General features: G+C 43.6%; 1 protein-coding gene across 2 annotated transcripts in view; it reads left to right on the plus strand.

Moving 5' to 3' along the window:
• Window positions 1–3,297: 3,297 nt before the first annotated feature.
• The window catches only part of SGSM1 (small G protein signaling modulator 1), a 364,300-nt gene continuing 350,527 nt past the window's right edge, over window positions 3,298–17,070 (plus strand). The window contains exons 1-2 of one of the 2 annotated variants that reach the window (XM_077461348.1): window positions 3,298–3,415; window positions 3,497–3,540. In XM_077461348.1, the coding sequence (XP_077317474.1) occupies window positions 3,400–3,415; window positions 3,497–3,540 (60 nt within the window). In that variant the 5' untranslated portion in view covers window positions 3,298–3,399. The remainder of the gene's footprint in view (window positions 3,416–3,496; window positions 3,541–17,070) is intronic. The other variant, XM_077461349.1, reaches the window with a different exon arrangement.

A 17,070-nucleotide genomic window follows, 5' to 3' on the forward strand; every position in this document is an offset into this window, starting at 1 on the left:
ACTGATTACTGTATAAATGTCACTGGCAGGGAAGGGGTTAACACTAGGGGGCGATCAAGGGGTTAACTGTGTGTTCCCTCACTGTGTTCTAACTGTGTGGGGATGGGACTAACTAGGAGAGATGACAGATCGCTGTTCCTTTTTTAGGAACACACGATATGTCTCCTCTTCTCTGACAGCACAGGGATTTGTACGTTTACACACACAAATCCCCATGCTGGTTCTTGTACACGTGATCGCTCATGGCCGGTGGCGATCGCACCCTCTGGCCACGCGCATCGGTTCCCCAGCTGTGCGGTGGGCGTGCACGTGTGCCTTCAACGGCGCTTGCGCGCCCTCTGTTGGCTCTCCTGGGCAAAGCTGTATATATGCAGGATTTCGCCCAGGAGAGCCCTTCTGCCACAGTATATCTGCATGAGCCAGTCGGGAACTGGTTAATGCAGTGTATTGTACGCACATGTGCAGGAGCCCTGCCTAATGCCTGGTACACACAATGAGATTATCGGACGAATGATCACCCATTTTCTTTTTTTTTTGCATGCTAGTCTCATATCGAAAATGAAGAGTATTGTGTACTAGTGTATTTATATTGTATTTTTTAATGACAAATATACTGATTAAACAAAAATAGTATGATCTGGTCTGATACAATTTTCTGATTTTATACGTTTTATTTTATATGTTATTTTTATTTGTTTATTTATTATCTGTGACATTTAAATTATACTGTTCATTATTTAGATATGTATTCCATTTACTGATACTGTGTACATTGCAATCATATATATATTTTATTGTCAAACCAGAATTCCGTACTTAAGGCTGGGTTCACACTGAAGCGATGCGGGAACGCCGCAAATTTGCGGCGGGTTCCCGCATCGCATGCCTCCCGCCGGCAGTTCACACTGCCCTATGCGGACTGCTGGGAGTGTCAGTGAAACCTTAATGACACCTCCAGATGAGTTCGCATATCGCAGTGCGATCTGCAAACTCGGACAGGAATCGGATCGCATGGTGTGAACACCCATGCGATCCGATTCTGCTGCGGACCAAAAAAAGGGTCCTGTGCGAGTTTGCGGCGGGTGCGATGCGAATTCAGCCATACTATCTGTATGGCTGAACTCGCATCGCACAGAGATCGGATGTAATTTGCACTGCAGTGCGATGCGAATCACATCCGGTTCTCGTAGCCGCTCCAGTGTGAACCCAGCCTAAAGCAGTTGTATGCCCTGCTTTGTGTTTTTTACCTACAGGCAAGCCTATAATAAGGCTGGATTCACACCTATGCAGTTTTAGTGCTTTATACATTCTCCAGATTTGCACTACAGAACGTGTTCCATAGGAAACCATGTTAGATGGACTGTAGTGCAAATCTGCAAAATGCAAAAAGGACTAAAACTGCATAGGTGTGAGTCCATCCTAATGCTGCGTACACACGACTGGACTTTCCGGCAGACTATGTCCGACGGAATCATTCCGTTGGATAGTACGATTGTGTGTGGGCTAATCCGATCGTTTTTCTTTAAAAAAATCAGACGGACCTAGAAATAGAACATGTTTCAAATCTGTCCGACGGACTCAATTCCTATCGGGAAAACCATTAGTCTGTATGCTGGTCCGATGGACAAAATATGATGCAAGGGCAGCTATTGACTACTGGCTAACTTCCTTTTCTAGTCCCGTTGTATGTCATCACGTTCAAAACTAACGGACTTTCAAAAGAACTTTAGTCCGTTTGTGTGTGGGCAAGTCCGTTCGTTCAGAAGTCCGTCCTAACTCCGTCGAAAGTCCGTCTGACCTTTTCTGCCAGAAAGTGTGGTCGTGTGTACATGGCATAAGGCTTACCTGTAGGTAAAATGAATATCTTCTAAGGCCTAGTTCACACCTATGCATTTTGTTTGCAGAAACACACTACAGTCCATTTAACATGGTTTCCTATGGGTCACCTTCACATCTGTGGATTTTATGGACAGGGCCAGGGACTTTTTTCAGGTTTTTGGTTGCATAGACATCAATAGATCAAAAACGTGTATTGAAAAATGCAAAATGCAAAAAGCACTAAAAATGCATAGGCTTGAATCAGGCCTGAAGATCCGGCATATTGTGCCGGAACTTCAGAGCTTCTTGCCGGAATATGCGCGGGAGTGATGTCATTGCGGCTCTGGCCACTCACAGCGCCGGAGCCCTGCGAACCTGGAAGAAACTCAGAGAGAACATGTCAGCCCCCTCAGTGGTGACTGGGTGCTGCTGTGTGTGTGTGGGGTATTTAAAGGGGTTGTAAAGGTAAACATTTTTTCACCTTAATGTATTCTATGCATTAAGGTGAAAAAACATCTGACGGTGCCGGCCCCCCCAGCCCCCCCTGTTTTACTTACCTGACCCATCGAAAGTCCAGCGCTCGTCTCCGACATCCTCTTTGCTGCTCATCCTGGCCGTTGATTGGCTAGAGTGGATGGATTGAAAGCAGAGCAGCCATTGGCTCGCGCTGCTCTCAATCACATCCAATGACGCGGCGCGCCGAGAGGCGGGGCTGAGTGATACAGTGAGAGGCTATAGCTCACTGTATAGCTATCACTGTATCACCATCCGAGGGAGCTCGCATGAACGTGAGAAGTACCTGCGGGAGGAAGCCGAGACAGCCGCCGAGCGACCCCAGAAGACCAGGTTCAGGGCCACTCTGTGTAAAACGAGCTGCACAGTGGAGGTAAGTATAACATGCTTGCTATTTAAAAAAAAAAATAAAAATTCCCTTTACAATCCCTTTAATATTGTGCTAGTATGCAATATATACTATCACATTATGCCATTTTTTTGCAGGTTTTTTTTTTCCTGTGGTTTACCACCGCTTTAAACAAAAGAGTATACAAAAAATGTTTATGTTTGTCCCATCGTATAATATCAGATGAACTGTTGTGATCGGCTCTCAAAATCGGTGTCAGATTATTGTACGATCGCTTTGCTTCTGATTGCGTGTACGTGGGCCATAAAACATCCTCATTTTTCAATCCCGGAATATGACCTCTATGGAGAGTTTCCAGTATTATCCCCTTCTCATCATTGTCCACCTGCTTTTATCAGCCTATACCTCTCTGTACATATTAGACAAGCTCAAAATTATTTATTTATTATTATTATTATTATTATTATTATTTTCTTAAATGTTATGGAACTGTGCCTTTCATAGCCCAATAAAATAAATATTAGATGCAAGCATTTACATATCCTTGGGTTGTCATAGTGGAAACCAGAGCCCATCTAGTGAGGAAGCAGCAAGGCGCGTGCACGTCTACAGGGAAGCCGGGGTGCCTGATTGGAGGAAGCCGCGTGCACCCGCCGGAGCAGCTGTGCTTTACCAGAGCCGCCGAGTCTGCAGAGGACGGGAGGCGAGGAACTGCAAACATGGCAACGGGCACAGGTGAGCTCCCCCCTCCTCAGCACTACCTTCTCCTTGTACCCCTTCCAATGGCTGCAATAAAACGTGTCATGTCTTCCACAGAGGCAGAGACCAGGCAGAGGCTCCTGAAGACGGTGAAGAAGGAGGTAGGTGACCCTTTTCTTCCTTCTTTTCTTCTCCCCTCATTAGGTGGTGTGCATGGACGGGCTGTGGTGCCTGAGAGGAGGGTGTGTTCCATGGACACAGCTGGCAGAGGGTGGGCACTGGAGAAGCAGCCTTGTCCTAGGGTTGCTTCCTATGGATCTCTATTAGGTTGCTATGCCAATCCATGGGAAGGTTAGCAGTGTCACAGTGACTATTCCAGGGGAGAGCGCTGACATTTATTACCTGGGGACCTGATTGCTGGAAATCCTATACAACCTTTATTAATATGCCATAAACATTGCATTTCCTAATGTAGTGTATTCACATCAGGGGCGTCTGTTAGCATATTCACAACCAAAAAAATAATACTTCCCTATGAATTCAGTTCACACATTGCATTTGTCCAGCGCTGAAAAAAAAAAAAGTCATGCGCTATTTTTTCCCCGCAAAATACAACGTGTTCAAATGTGCATAAATGCAACGCAAACAGACCAATGCATGGCATCTAAAATGTACACCAAGGCATTATAAAAAAGCAACACACGTGCCAGGGCTGGTGCAAGGATTTTTGACACCCTAGGCAAAACCTAATTTTGCCCCCCCTGCCCCCCCCGGGCTCCACAACGGACTCCACCCCCTTTTCCCTGCCCATGCATACCCAACCTTTTTAATGAAGCGCCCATTTAATGTAGCCTTACCAGCGCTCATCAAATGTAGCCTTACCAGCGCCCATCAAATTTAGCCTTACCAGTGCTCATCAAATATAGCTTTACCGGTGCCCATCAAATCCAGCCTCAACAGCGCCCATCAAATGTAGCCTCACCAGCACCCATCAAATGTAGCCTCACCAGCGCTCATCAAATGTAGCCTCACCAGCACCCATCAAATGTAGCCTCACCAGCATCCAATAAATGTAGCTTCACTAGCGCCCATCAATACAGCCTCACCAGCGCCCATCAATACAGCCTCACCAGCGCCCATTTAATGCAGCCTCACCAGCGCCCATCAAATGCACCCTCACCTGCGCCCCTCAAATGCAGTCTCACCAGCACCCATCATTACAGCCTCACCAGCGCCCATCAAATGTAGCCTCACCAGCACCCATCAAATGCAGCTTCACCAGCGTTCATTAAATTCAGCCTCACCAGCGCCAATTAAATTCAGCCTCACCAGCGGCCATCAAATGCAGCCTCACTAGCGCCCATCAAATGCAGCCTCACCAGCGCCCATTAAATGCAGCCCCACCAGCACCCATCAAGTGCAACCTCACCAGTGCCCATTAAATGAAGCCTCACCAGCGCCCATCAAATGCAGCCTCACCAGCGCCCATCAAAGCAGCCTCACCAGTGCCCATCAAATGCAGCCTTACCAGCGCCCATTAAATGCAGCTTCACCAGTGCCCATTAAATGCAGCTTCACCAGTGCCTATTAAATGCAGCCTCACCAGCGCCCATTAAATGCAGCCTCACCAGTGCCCATCAATGAATGTTTGCTTGCTTCCATTCATTCGGGAGTCGGGACACAGAAACAGTCCGCTGCGCTTCTGTCACTATGTGCGAACAGAGCGACTGCTGCCTGCTGATGCTGAGACTTAGTTGCTTGTTGAAAAGAGTAGGAACACTAGTGGTGGGGCACCCTAGGCAGCTGTCTAGTTTGCCAAGTAGTAGCACCGGCCCTGCGCGCATCCGTTGTGGTGCGAATGTTCCCCTATAGTAATGAGAGCCTGACCGTGCATTTCTGCAACAATCTTCCCATACTATTCACTTTATTGCTTCCCGTCCAGCTTATTGTAAAATGACAGCCTAGCGGGAGCTCTCCCATCCTGAGTGGAGGTCAAACACATGCTTCTAGGATTGTGCCTCCACCAGATGCAGCGGATGACGGATTGGTGTACCGGGCTGCTGCTGGTACCATGTGATCACTGTTACCAATCACAATTGACCATGACAATTGTACACAATATTATACAGGATTTAAATATTCTACGGGATTTTTATAGCACCACAGTTTGTGCAGCGCTTAATCACTTCCCGCCCACTGTATGCAGAATGACAGCCATGGGGTGGTTCTGTTATCCTGACGGGGTTATAAACGTCCAGCAGGATAAGCCACTCGTGCACGCCCACGGGGGCGCACAGTAAGGCGATTGGTAGTGCTGTGTGTCGAGCCGACACACCGCATCTCTGATCTAGGTAAAGAGCCTCTGACGTAGGCTCTTTACCACGTAATCAGCTGTGTCCAATCACAGCTGATCACATGGTAACCAGGAAGTGTCGTTAATAAGCTTTCCTCCATTTGTGCTGTCAAGGCTTGGGTAGAGGAGATCCAATCAGCGGCTCTCCTGACACGCTGATAATCAGGGCATTGATTATCAGTGCAGACCCATCAGCAATGCCCGCCAGTGATGCCCATCAGTGCCCCACCAGTGATGCCCACCTGTACTCATATGTGATGCTAATCAGGTGCCCGCCTGTGCCCATAAAGGATGCCAGTCAGTGCCCATCAGTAATGCCTATCAGTGTCCATTAGTGCTGCATATCCGTGCTGCCTATCAGTGCCCATCAGTGAAGGAGAATACTTGCGTACAAATTTTTAGAGCAGAAACAAAGACATTTTCTTTCTTCAAAAATGTTGATCTTTTTTAAATTGTACTGCAAAAAATAAACAAGCCAGTGGTGATCAAATACCACCAAAAGAAAGCTCTATTTGTGGGGAGAAAAAGATGAAATGCACCATGTGGGTACAGTGTCATATGACTGCACAATTGTCATTCAAATTGCAACATCGCTGAAAGCTGAATATTGGCCTGGGCAGGAAGAGGGTAAAAGTGCCCTATATTGAAAGGGATAAAGTGGTTAAAGTGATTGTAAAGCCCATTCATGAAATTTGGTCTAAGCGCATATATCTGTAGTGTTTATCCAAAGTTCTAAGTGTCGTTTCTCTCTGATGCTTTGTTCCTCTGTTACAGCATGAGTCACTTCTGAGCCCCTGTACACACGGTCGGAGATTCTGCCAACCAAATCCGTCGGATTTTGTCTGTCAGATTTAGTCTGACGGATTTTGTCCGAAACTGTTGCATACACACGGTCGGACTAAGTTGTTGAAAAATCCGATCTTTAAGAACGTGATGACGTAATTTTTTTATGATGGGACTAGATTCAGGCTAGTAGCCAATAGCTTTGATGTAGGAATTTGATCTGAGCATGCGTGGCACTTGGTCCGATCAAAATTCTCTACACATGGTCGGATTACGTCCGACCGGCCCAGTTGGTCGGGAAATATTTCCAACATGTTGGAAAATTGGGTCTGACGGAGATTCGGACGGAATCAGTCCGATGCATACCACACACAGTCGGATTATCTGACGACACGGTCCGATAAGACGCATTCCGACTGATTCTCCGACCGTGTGTACGCGGCATGAGAAGTTCTCGGACACGAGATAACAGTAGCTGAGAATTTGTGTCGGGAGGGAGTTTAGCAGGGAGCTAGTCTATTCCGAATACAGCTTTGCATGTTCCTTTGTTCCTCTGTGGGTAGGGGGGTGTTTGTCCCTTTCCTCCAATCAGCTCTCACACAGTGTAAGTGTTGAAAGAGGAAGAAAGATTTTTTACACGATCTGCACATTTCAAAGGGTATAGAAAGGGTTAGACAGCAGATATACAAGTAAAACTTATGTAGGAGTATTTGCATCATCTGAGGCTATTCACTTCACTGGGTGTTAGGGTTTACAACCACTTTAATAGATGGCTTCCATTTATAGCCATTCAGTGAGGTAGATTTACTGTTGCACTCAGAATCAGGTGCAGCTGTGCATGGTAGCCAATCAGCTTCTAACTTGAGCTTGTTCAATTAAACTTTGGCAATAAAACCTGGAAGTTGATTGGTTTCTGTGCAGAGTTGCACGAGATTTTGCACTCTCCAGTTTTAGTAAATAACACCCATTGTGTATTATTTTGTTGATCTCTGTGATTGGTCACTCTGATCACAGGCAAGGCCAATGACAGTCTATCTGTACCATGTGATTAGCTGTGGCAAATCACAGCAGTACACACTGAATGATTGATTTTCATTCAGAAAAAAATTAGTTGCTTATAACTGTGATTAACGCGGTTATAAGCAATCATAATATGTAAAAAAATCCTGATCACCTCCCCAGAGTAATACGGTGTTACCCTCCTCCATCCTCCTTTTCTTCTTTGTTCTGCTCTTTTTTCTTTTCCTCTTCTCCTCTTCTTTCTTCTCTTCTCCTCTTCTTTCTTCTTCTCTTCTCTTCTTCTCCTCTTCTCTTCTTCTCCTCTCCTTCTAATTTTCACCTACTTGTCCTCACATTCTATACAAGGCTTTGGGCTATGTACTGTAATTAATGATATCAGAGGGCAAACGACTGCCAGAGCATAGGGAAGAAGAGGCTGCCGCCACTGGTCTTACAGTCTAAAAGGCGCCAGGTATCAGCTAAAAAAAAAGTGCGTTTTCTCTAGACATAAATATGCATTTAAAAAATGTTACCACAGCATTTCATATTTCTGATATGTGCCTGTTGTACCATGCATTTGTGTTAAAAAGTATCCTGTTCTCTTTTGTATTGCTTCTTATGTGTGAAATACCTGGTGATCCTATCAGTCCTCCCTGCTTTCCTTTTTCAAACTGACCACGCTAGGCACGAGGGCATATTCTTCTTGGTGTGTTCAGTAGTGTAACTGTGCTGGGAGAACAGCCTGCCTGTCCTCCAATTAATAGACTTATGCTGACATGCCTCCCTGCACAACCATTCACTGGGGAGATGTGTGTTGCTGTTTCTCCACCCCCACCTCTCTTTTCCTTTATGCAGCTGAGAACAGAGATTATGTGATCACTCATTAATTCTAAACTGAATAGGTTGTTTTATGAGAGTTCACATATACTTTAAAACCTTGCAGTGTGGGGGGAAAGTTCCCCCTGCAAGGGAGGATTTTTGTTTCCCCCCCGAGTGCAAGAGCTAAGTCTACCCTTTTTTCACATTACAGTAATTGATCGACCCCTAAAATTCCCCCACTTTCTTCAACTTACCCATATCACAGGCTGCTTCTCCTCACAGAGTCCTGTTTAATTTTAAATTCAGTGTGTCTCCGCCCACACAGCCGTGTCAGTGGATCTGTCAGACTAGTCCAATCTATCATCACGGTAGTTTTCAGTGAGGTGATGTCACCACACTCCTCATCCATTGATACATCCTTCAGCTCCATAACTGAAATGCCATTGTTTGGTACAGATCTGTGGTGGGAGGAATAGTCTGTAGGAGCCTAGCATAGCACCTGTGATATCCAAATTGCATTTGCAATGCTTGTACATTCAAGTAAAAAAAATAATACATGCAAATGTGTTCTTTTTTTTAATATAGGTGCATTTATTAAATTTTTTTAACCTTATTTAAAGCAGTTATTTACTTGTATAGGCTTCCCTGTGTAGATATCGAAAATCCTTGAGACTCCTGCTAGGAGCCACCTTTTCAATGTGATTACAGTGGGGCCCTATAGTACTCCCCCCCACCCCGTAGTTTGACAGTTTGACATTCTCAGAAGAGGAGAAGGCTATGCATTGTGTTATGGGAATATTCTACCAGAAGTAGTAAAATGGAAAAACACGGCAAGAGAGTATTTTAAATACTTTCTTATGCTTTTAACTGCCATTTTTTAAGTTGGTGCCGGGGTCTATTAATAATGTGAATCTATCTAGTCCACCAGCTTGTATTTGTATTACTTCTTCTTCTATATTACTGTATTTATCGGCGTATAACATGCACTTTTTTCCCCTTAAAATCAGGGGAAAATCGCGGGTGTGTGTTATACGCCGATCCGCCGCGATTCCCTTGCGACTTTTGGGCTCTGGGAGGCTTTAAGCCGCCTTCGGCCCTTCTCGCGGCTTTCGGTCGCCTTCGGCCCTTCTCGAGGTTTTCGAGAGCGGCCGAAAGCCTCCGAGTACGGCCGAGGTGGCCGAAAACCGCCGAGAAGCGGCGAGAGGGGCCGAAAGCCTCCGAGTACGGCCGAGGCGGCCGAAAACCGCAGAGAAGTGGCGAGAGTGGCCAAAAGCCTCCGAGTACGGCTGAGGCGGCCGAAAGCCGCCAAGAACTTCCGGGCGCCGCCGAGATACGAAGGACATCTCGGCTGCGCCATTTTTAAAAACAAAAACTGAGGGGACAAGGCTGCAATGACAAGGCTGCAATGACGGACAGGCTGCAATGACAACGCTGCAATGATGGGCAGGCTGCATGACAAGGCTGCAAATGACACTGACAAGGCTTCAGATGGACACTGATAAGGCTGCATTGATAGGCATTTAAATGTAAGTTTTTTTTCCTTAAATTTCCATCCTAAAAGTTTTTTTCCTTAAAATTCCCTCCTAAACTTGGGGTGCGTGTTATACGCCGGCGCGTGTTATACGCAGATAAATACGGTATTTCTTTAAATCCGTTCCTTGTGCCTGCGGAAGATCCTGGATCCCTGACCTTGATACAAATCCTATATATAGGACCTTGACTTCTTTGTGAGTGAGATAGTAGACTTTACTTTACTTTAAAATACAAGGTCAACTTCCTTGTTATGCCACCTTTGCCCCGTCCCATCATAGGGAAATACCACATTCCACATAAAAAAAAGAGGAGGAAACCTAAAAAATATACTTAATGTGTTTCTTAGCTTTTTCCATGGTTCCTACAGTAAGTGAAGGTGATGTCAAAGGCCTTCCATTTTGAACCTGGAAATGCTGAGGATCTAAAATAGTGTGAGAAGATGCTCATACACTTTTAGAAACTTTAGGATCCTTAGTGTTCCTCACTTTAAAAGCCTATGATGTCAACCTCACCTTACATGTGGAAGCTTGGTTGTAAGGTAAGCATATTTTGTAGTTTTCTTCTCCAGATGTTTTCAAAGTGAAATGCATCATTTTTTCATAGCAATGCAGAGGTTTAATAAATATATGGACCTATTTTGCTGTAAGATCTGCTTTAGGCACTACCCTCTTACCGTGGTATAGTCCCCATCCCCTGGTTACTCAACTGGTAAATGACAAAGCTTTTATTTTTCCCACTGTTCAATTGAGCCATGCACTATGCAATTTCTTTCCTTTAACCCCCCAGGTCTCAAATTACACTTAGCTCCTTGCTCTATGCTGCACAGTGTGTGCCATCACATTCTTGTCCCCTGCCCCCTGAAGTTCAGAAATGCTGTGCAATATGTGTGCTTTAGGAGGCTGTAGAGGAGAGAGGGCTGCAAATAAACAGGAACAACTTAAATAGGAGGATTTAGTCTCTTTGTATCGCCTGAGGCTAGTCACTGCACTGGGTATATGCAAGGGCTTACAGCCACTTGTTTAAAGCTGAATTCTATGTTGCTGATCACTTTATTAGTTCACTGTACCAAGTTGGCCCAAACAAACTATTTCCATTAGTATGGCATGTGACTGCTGGGAGCGCTGTATCATACTGTAGTAGCATCCCCTACATACAGTAAGCGGTGCTGTGTTCTGCAGTAGAAAGGGCAACTTTTTGTATGCTGTTGGAACAAAATCAAATCGGCCTGAATGCTTCTCAGCCATTCAGGAGAAGACTTGTATTTTTATCAATGAATACAAGGCTTCCTCTGATGGGTCAAGCTATAGTAGTAGGTAGATGAAGTCACAATCCCCACCTCAGCCAATCAGACAAAGCTTTGTATTCATTGATAAAAGTACAAGGCAGCTTTTGAATGGTTTAGAAGTATTCAGCCTGACTTGAATGTGTTCCATCCACAAATGGGGAAGACACCCATACTTCTGTGGAATACAGCACTGCATACGTTATGTAGCTGATGCTACTACAGCAGGGGTAGACAACCTTTTGAGAGGTGGAGATCTACCTGAACAACATGGAAGAGATCAAAGATCACCAGGGTGTGCCTTTTACCGTATTTTTCGCTCCATAAGACATACCTGACAATAAAACGCACCTAGGTTTTAGAGGAGGAAAACAAGAAAAAAAATATTCTGAACCAAATTTTGTCCTAAAATATTTACCAGTGCCCATGAAATGCAGCCTGACCATTGCCATACATGCAGCCTGACCATTGCACATAAATGCAGCCTGATCTCATGTCATTCCATCCTCTTGACAGAAGACAGAGCAGCCCTGGTGGCTGAATGCTCTTTTGTCTCAGCAACAATGGCATGCCCAGCCGGGAGATCGCCCACTGCTCACAGGGGCTTCAGATGTGTGTCTATATTTCTGGGGGGAAAAAGTGTGTCTTATGGTGCGGAAAATATGGTATATTTATTTATTTTTAGAAAAATAAATTTTCTAGCAATCCCCTTATAATAAGTAAGGACCTATAAGTCCTGCCAAGGCCACGAACCAAGGCATTGTGACTGCAGCATGTGTATACCCCTGGCCCACTGCCTCTGCAGCTAAAGGTCTTGGGGTTTTATTCTAAGTATTCCCATACTGCGTGTGAGAAATATCTTAAATTGCCAACTTTGTGTAAATAAAAAAATAAAATAATCAATTGTCATTTTCTTTCTCCATTTTCCATAAACTTGTAGCAATAAAATGAAGTCTTCCGAACACTCACCATGCCTTTAAAAAAATACTCTGGGGTGTTTTCTCTCCAAAATGGTAACTTTGTGGGTGTTTCTACTGTGATAGGTAGTCAGGAAATTAGGTGTGTCATTTTTGCTTGGATTTTCTCTCTATATGGCTAGGCTGTGAAAAGGTCTCACGCATATCATACTTAGGAAGAGTAGCAGAGGGTGTAATTCTAAGTATGCCTATGATGTGTGTTAGAAATAGCTCATTAATTGACAACTTTGTGTTGTCAAAAAATAAAAATATATATTTTCATTTTCTTTCTTGCATTTTCCAAAAACTTGTGGAAAAAAAATGTGTTAAGTAGTTAGGAAATTTGATGCATAACTGCTTTTTGAAAACCCTTGGATTTTGGGCCCCTCTATGCATGTATGCTGTGAGAGTCTCACAAATGTGGTATCCCCATACTCAGGAGGCATAGCAGAATGTGTTTTGGGGTGTAATTCTAGGTATGCGTATGCCGTGTGTGAGAAATAACTTGTTAAAATGGCAAGTTTGTTAAAAAAAAACATTTTATTTCTTCGTTGTCAAAAATGTTTTGACAAAAATTCCAGCTTCAAACACACTCACCATGCCTCTTACTAAAGACCTTGGACTGTATACTTTCCAAAAATGGGTTATTTGGGGGATATTTGTACGGCCTGGCATTTTAGGGCCTCAAGAAATGAGATGGGCAGTCAGTACATCAGGATTGATACATTTTCTAATATATACAGTGGGTATAGAAAAACATCACCACCCACCTCCCCTTTAAAAGTCACATTTTGTTGCTTTGCAGCCTGAAATGAAGACAGACACTGAATAATTGAAGCTTCACCTTCTTTGCAAAGCTAAGGAAGCATTCACACAATCTTTCTTAGCATTAAATTCACACCAATTCATCTGTGGTTCATGTACCCTAAGACCCCTTTCGCACTGGGTCGTTTTGCACGTGCTATTGCGCTAAAAATAGTGCTGACAAACCGACCTGAAGCAACCACTGCTGTCTCCAGTGTGAAAGCCCTCGGGTGGTGCGCTAGCAGGACGGTAAAAAAACATCCTTCTAGTAGCATCTTCAGAGCAGTGAAGGAGCGGTGTGTATACCGCTCCTTCACCACTTCTGCCCATTGAAATCTGTATTTACTCAGTGCAACGTATAACATGCAAGTGAAAGATATAACACCAACATGTCAAAAGAAAAGAAAAATCAAAAACAGAATCATTGAGTTGGAATCAGGATCCTCCCCTCCTAAAAATTACCCGGATCAGGTTTAGCTAATCACCTTCTTAATGGCACACAAAGCCATTTGACTTTTAGCTGTGGTCATGTTGATTAGCTCAGCATGAAAAGAGCTTTCCTGGAGCATTTCAGTCCCTGGTAGTGCAAACCATTAACTATATGGATGGCAGTGCACTGTCAGAATATCTCTGGGATAAAATTTTGGGCAGGAGATGGATGCAAAAAAAAAATTCAAAGGCTTTATCAATGCCTAGAAGCACAGTGAAGTCTATTATTAAGAAGTGGAAGGTCATTTGGTACAACGGGGACCCTCCCTGGATCAGAACGTCACTTCAAACTGGATGAAAGAGCCAGGAGGCCTGCAGCAACTATGAAGCAGTTGCAGGAATTTATGACATAGTGGTCATTGTATGTATGTGACAACAATATCACAAATTCTCCACAAATGTGGCTTGTATGGGAGGGTTACAAGAAAAAAGCTATTCCTCAAGAAAGGCCACATGCAGTCATGATTAAGCTTTGCCAAGATGCACCTTGAAGATTCTGAGGCCACATGGAAAAAGGTGTTCTGGTCAAATGAGACAAAATTTTTATTTGGCCTCAACATCAAACGACATGTCTGGTGGAAATCCAATACAACTCACCATCAAAATAACACCATTCCTACAGTAAAGCATGGAGGTGGAAATATCCTGTTATAGGGGTGTTTCTCTGGAGCAGGGACTGGAGCACTTGTTAAAGCGGAGGTTCACACAAAAATGGAACCTCCGCTTTTCAGAAACCCTCCCCACCTCCGACGTCACATTTGGCACCTTTCAGGGGGGAGCTGGGTGCAGATACCTGTATAATACAGGTATTTGCACCCACTTCCGGGAATAGACTCCTGTGGATCACGTCCCCCTTGCTGTCTCATGGTAAACACATGGGTCCCAGTAGATAGCGGGACCAGTTAGGACGCGCAGCGTCACTCGCTCATGCGCAGTAGGGGACGGGGAAGTGCAGCCGAACCGCTTCACTTCCTGATTACCTCACTGAGGATGGCGGCGGCAGCTGCCGAGAGCCGATCAATTGATCGGCTTTGGCTGCCGACATCGCTGGACCCTGGGACAGGTAAGTGTCCATTTATTAAAAGTCAGCAGCTGCAGTATTTGTAGCTGCTGGCTTTTAATATATTTTTTTTAGGTGGACCTCCTCTTTCAGATAGAAGAAAAAAACGAATGGGGCAAAATATCAAATTCTTGAGGAAAATCTGCTGCCTTCTGCCAGAAAGTTGTCAATGTGAAGAAGGTTTACCGTCTAACATTACAATGACTCAAAACACACAGCAAAAATAACCACACTGTGGTTTAAGGAGAACAAGGTGAATGTCCTTGCATAGTCTAGTCTGAGAACTGAACTTGAACAGTCCTACAGTCCCGCAATTTTGCAAAGAAGAGTGGGCAAATATTGCAAAGTCTAGAGAGACATATCCCAACAGACCAACGGATGTAATTAAAGCAAAAGACAGTTCAACCAAATACTGACACAAGGGGGTGATCCTTTTTCCAACTCAGTGATTCAGTTATTGATTTTTTTTCCTGACATCTGATTGGCTGTAGTCACCCTTTAACTGAGAATTTTCCACCTTTGTATTTTAGATTAAAGTGTGTAGATGGGGGTGGTGCCAACATGGCTGTGTACACCTGTTCTGTAGTCTGCTTACATGACTCTTAAATGCTTCTAATGGATCCATTAGTATTTAGTCAGTTGTTTACACTTGGTACATTGGTTTAAGGAAATGGAGAATGAGTCGTTCCATCTTAACCCGATTTCTGTATTATTTATGAATTTATTTGAAAAATATATATAATGCAATTTGCAATCCAGTATTTTAAAGGTCCTGCTTAAATGTATACTGTCAGTTCAGAAATATGGCGACTTGTTTTTAAAGGTTCATGCCATAGGGCTGTCATCCTGAACCATGCTATGTGAACTAGTGAGCCACTAGCCTGGATGCTTGATACTCACTTGATTGTATTGATTGTGCTGGTACAGTGACTGACCATGTAGGGATGACAGCCATGGTGTATAAACCATAATAAACAAGATGACAATTGCAGCTTCCACATTTCTGTCAATACAGATACCCCCAAAGTAAACCTCTACTTCGAGAAAGACAAGGGTGCCCATCTCTAACTTTGTTTTATAATGCTGGTTGCCTAGCTGTCTCTTGATTTAATACTTTTCTAAATAACCAACCTAGAACCTTGCAGTAAACGATATCACACAAGGAAGCAGCCCAATGGAATTCCAAAGGGTGTCTGTTTCACCTTCATAGATTCCCCTCAAAATGTGCATAGTCTAGACAACCCTAGCATGTGACTATGTTTAGGATTAGTGATAGTCCATTCAGGTACCAAGCTCTGATTTGTGGATGGCATAGGGTTTATGATCTGTATTTCACACCCAGTAGTACTGAATTTTTCTCCTGGTTGAAGTTGCAGATCATGGTGCCAGGGAAGTATAGAGAAGGTGGGTGCAAGCACTCATTGCTGCAGCTTCACCTTTTTATTCCTGAAGTATGGGCAATTTTACACTTCTACCCTAGGCAAGAGATGTAATATGTATAACAAGGCAATATATGAAAAAGCTACTAGTAATATTCACAGCTATGCATGGAAGAGCACCCGCACTTGAACAGATATTGAAATATTTGACATGTCCTTGGGCTTTGCATCTATTTCCCCACATTACCTGCATTAGTAATTTTCTTCTATGAAATTACAGACGGAAAGCCAGATGTGTGTTGGAAAAGGCACCCTACTATACCGCAATCAAGGTCTTATGATCTGAGACCAATTAATATTTTATGTAATTATTATATTAGCTTTAAGGGCTAGTGCCATTATTACTGTTCAGTGGGTCTGCAATCTGCCAAGCAGATTGTTAATGTTAGCTGTGGACCCCTCCTTGTAATGACACATTGCCTAGGAGTTTAATATATAGAATTTTTTTTTTTTTAATCACAGGAAATTACAGTGTAATATTTTTTAATTTTTTATTAACTTGTTTTAAGTCACCTGAATTGAGATCTTTCTAGTTCAGACAGTAGAGAGTTACCCCTTTTACTGGCAGAATGACAGTACTGTAAATACCTGAAATTTAAGCAGAGAGCACCTCCTATATGGTATAGAATAAGGCTGTTTGTAAGACACAAACACGCATAAATATGTAAGCGTGTGCTGACTGGTAATATGTGCGGCTATTGTTTTTGAACATCTGTGAGGACAGTGATATACAGCATAAACATGATAGATTTTCTAAGGCAGAGATGATATACACAATTGCTGACTGAAAAGAACAGCTGCACTATATAGCTCTGTACTGTATGTATACCTTTAGCTTAGCTGTCAACATGGCTAATGACTTGCCATTTATTGTAACAATAACAGATCACGGTTGGTTAATCTAGGCTTAAAGCGTGGTCATTGAATGTCATGCAACCCCAGATTACTCCCTGTTTACTTAGTCTGGTTCATTCTCTTGTAAAAAAAAAAAAAAAATAGTAGTAGGCTGTGCAATTGACAAACAAAGCATTAGCGTATTTAAGTCAAATGTGCTAGATACGTATATATGCTACAATTTTTCAGCAAATTAGATGCTGTGCTTTAAACCCCCCCCCCCCCCCCCCCCCGCATGAGCAGGGATATCACATGACTTGATTTTCATTTGACGTCTTTT

Source organism: Lithobates pipiens, unplaced genomic scaffold (assembly GCF_037356315.1).
Source record: "Lithobates pipiens isolate NorthernLeopardFrog02 unplaced genomic scaffold, aLitPip1_a1.2 Scaffold_3, whole genome shotgun sequence".
NCBI lineage: Eukaryota > Metazoa > Chordata > Amphibia > Anura > Ranidae > Lithobates > Lithobates pipiens.